We start from the raw sequence: 2,828 nt of genomic DNA, 5'->3' as shown, positions 1-2,828 counted from the left end.
TATATATATTTACAATACAGATAGAAAAGTCAATATATATATATATGTATAATTTTTTGATCTGTATTCGCCTGTGAATGTATGTATTTCTCAATACTGCTATGTTGACACATTTTAGCCGCTTCTCCCATTCATCCAGTGATGATGTTGTAATGGTGAACTGCACAGGATTAGCTTCGCGAGAGCTCTGTAACGACACACATGCTTATCCTATACGTGGAGTGGTCATCAAGGCCAAGATACCCGAAAGCGCTGAGAACGTGCCAGTGTACACAGACGACACACCCGGAGGACTCACATACACCATCCCTAACGGGGAGTTGATCACGCTTGGAGGGGTATGTTATGTTATATATGTGAGTGTATATACGCTACGGAAATATGTTGTGTGAACGTACATATGCGAGTGAACCATACAATGGTGTTACAATCGAGGGTGACTTTTAATCATGCATGAATGGGTGGCTGTTCGATGTTGCATATAGGATTGTATATAGGCGATCTTCTTTGTTATATAGTATGTACGTGCGGGTGAGATTTATATTGGTCTCGTAATAGAGAGTGATTATTGGCGGTCATTTGAATATTGTGAACGCATATATACGAGTGAAATACACAATGAGTGTATAACTGAGAGTGACCATCAAGTACGCTTGGAAGAAGAGGTAATGTTGTTTGTGGACGTGTATTGTATAAACGCTATCAACGCTATCTCTATATTATGAGTGCATATATGCGAATGGAACAAATATAATGGTTTTATAATCGAGGGTGACCTTTGGCGTTCATCTATAGAATGTAAATGCATATATAGGAATGAAACATATAATGGTCCTATATCGAGGTGACTATTGGCGGTGTACTGCCTTCTATGGTCATGCTATAGCTGGAGTAACCAATATGTTACAGCTTTTGTTCATCCAGCAGTGTTGAGCATATTGCATATATAGGAATGGAACATATATGAGTCTTATATCGAGAGCGGTTATAGCTGGAATAGCCACCAAGTTACAGATGGGTTATCCAGGGGTGTTGAGCATATTTTGCATATAAAGGAATGAAACATATATGAGTCTTATATCGAGAGCGGTTATAGCTGGAATAGGCACGATGTTACGATGGGTTATCCAGGGGTGTTGAGCATGTGGCGTTGTACACAGACGACACACCCGACACAGCCTCTCTCACACCATTTCCATCGGATCATTGAATACGTTGAGAGCGATAAGATTTCAGATTGTGTAGGTACTAAATTTAGTGGGGGATTTAGGGTTTAGGGTGTAAGGTTTAGGGTTTAAGTTTATAAATATATTCCGTATACATAAGGGTTCATGGTTTAAGTTTCTAAATCTATTCCATATACTGTGAATGTATACATAAGGGTTCATGGTTTAAGTTTCTAAATCTATTCCATATACTGTGAATGTATACATAAGGGTTCACGGTTTAAGTTTCTAAATCTATTCCATATACTGTGAATGTATACATAAGAGTTCACGGTTTAAGTTTCTAAATCTATTCCATATACTGTGAATGTATACATAAGGGTTCATGGTTTAAGTTTCTAAAAATATTCCATATACTGCGAATGTGTATATATCACTAAAGCGTGAACGATTTTATAGTTGAGGGTGGTCACTGGGTCCATACTCAAAGCTGAAATCTAACGGTACTGGAAGCTGCCGGTGTACACAGATGCCATACGCAGTCGTGTCACATACTTGGAGGCACCGTACAATGGAATGGTTTTTGTTAGACTAATGTCGTATATTGCAGAAATGTTTTAATTATAGGACAGGACTCCCAGTACAAGAGAAATATTTAGTCTCGGTTCGAGCGGTAGGTATAGTAGTATTTTTGAGTAGGCAGGTTTAGGAGGTCAGTCTCACTCACTTTCTATATAAAACCAGCGCGTGTATGCAAGTGTAACTTTGACGGCGCCGGTACACAGAGCGGCCTACTTTATATATATACCGCCTGTCGATACCTAACGCGTGAGGCGAGTTGCATACAGGTGGCCATATTTGGGAACGATACTTACATGTGGGTGCTGAATTGATATGCGTGTACACGGGCAGTTTAGGGTTTAGCTCAAACGCCTAAAACCGAATCAGACGCACAGCCCAGCAATACTCTTTTTACTACCCAACAATACTATTTTTGAACTGCCGCTGGTTCCCCTTGAGATGGGTGGTGGTGGTATGCATAGATACACACATGCAAACGTGCAATGACTACGTACTCTATTTTGTATTTTTTTGTATATACCTTTAACCTTAGATCGCAGAGTCGGACAGTTTTGATGAAGAGGCGAGTCTGGAGGAAGTACAGGCAATCATTGCACGATGTACAGATGCCTTCCCCGTGCTTAGGACCGCGAAGATTGTGAAGGTATGTGATCGGGCATGTAGGTATTTCATTTCATATATATGAGGCATATGCATATTTATTTACGTGTACACACACACGCACGCAGGTATGTATATATAAACACAAACACACACACACACATATATATATATATATATGTATGTACGTATGTATGTATGTATATATAAAAATATTTATATATATATGTATATGTATATATATATATCTAAATCTATCTATATATATCTGTATATCTATATCTATATATATACATATATGCAAACATGCGTGCGTACATACGTACATATATACTTATATGCATAAATACATACATACAAGCATACATATACATACATATACATGCGTATGTATATATATACATGTATATACATGTATATATATAAAATACATGTATATAAAATATATATATATATATATATATTTATATTTATATTTAT

At 37.3% G+C, this 2,828-nt stretch overlaps 1 protein-coding gene across 1 annotated transcript; it reads left to right on the top strand.

Annotated features, from left to right (window-relative positions):
- Positions 1-152: 152 nt before the first annotated feature.
- On the top strand, positions 153-536 carry SARC_13984 (hypothetical protein; the record flags this gene model as incomplete). Its single annotated transcript, XM_014291884.1, has 1 exon — positions 153-536. The coding sequence occupies one exon, from the start codon at positions 153-155 to the stop codon at positions 390-392; it is 240 nt and encodes a 79-aa protein (XP_014147359.1). The 3' UTR covers positions 393-536.
- Between the last annotated feature and the right edge of the window lie 2,292 nt (positions 537-2,828).

The sequence above is a fragment of the Sphaeroforma arctica genome, assembly GCF_001186125.1.
Source record: "Sphaeroforma arctica JP610 unplaced genomic scaffold supercont1.4000, whole genome shotgun sequence".
In the NCBI taxonomy this organism is placed as follows: domain Eukaryota; class Ichthyosporea; order Ichthyophonida; genus Sphaeroforma; species Sphaeroforma arctica.
Note: the sequence above shows the minus strand (reverse complement) of the source record. Positions and strands in the feature narration are given on the sequence as shown.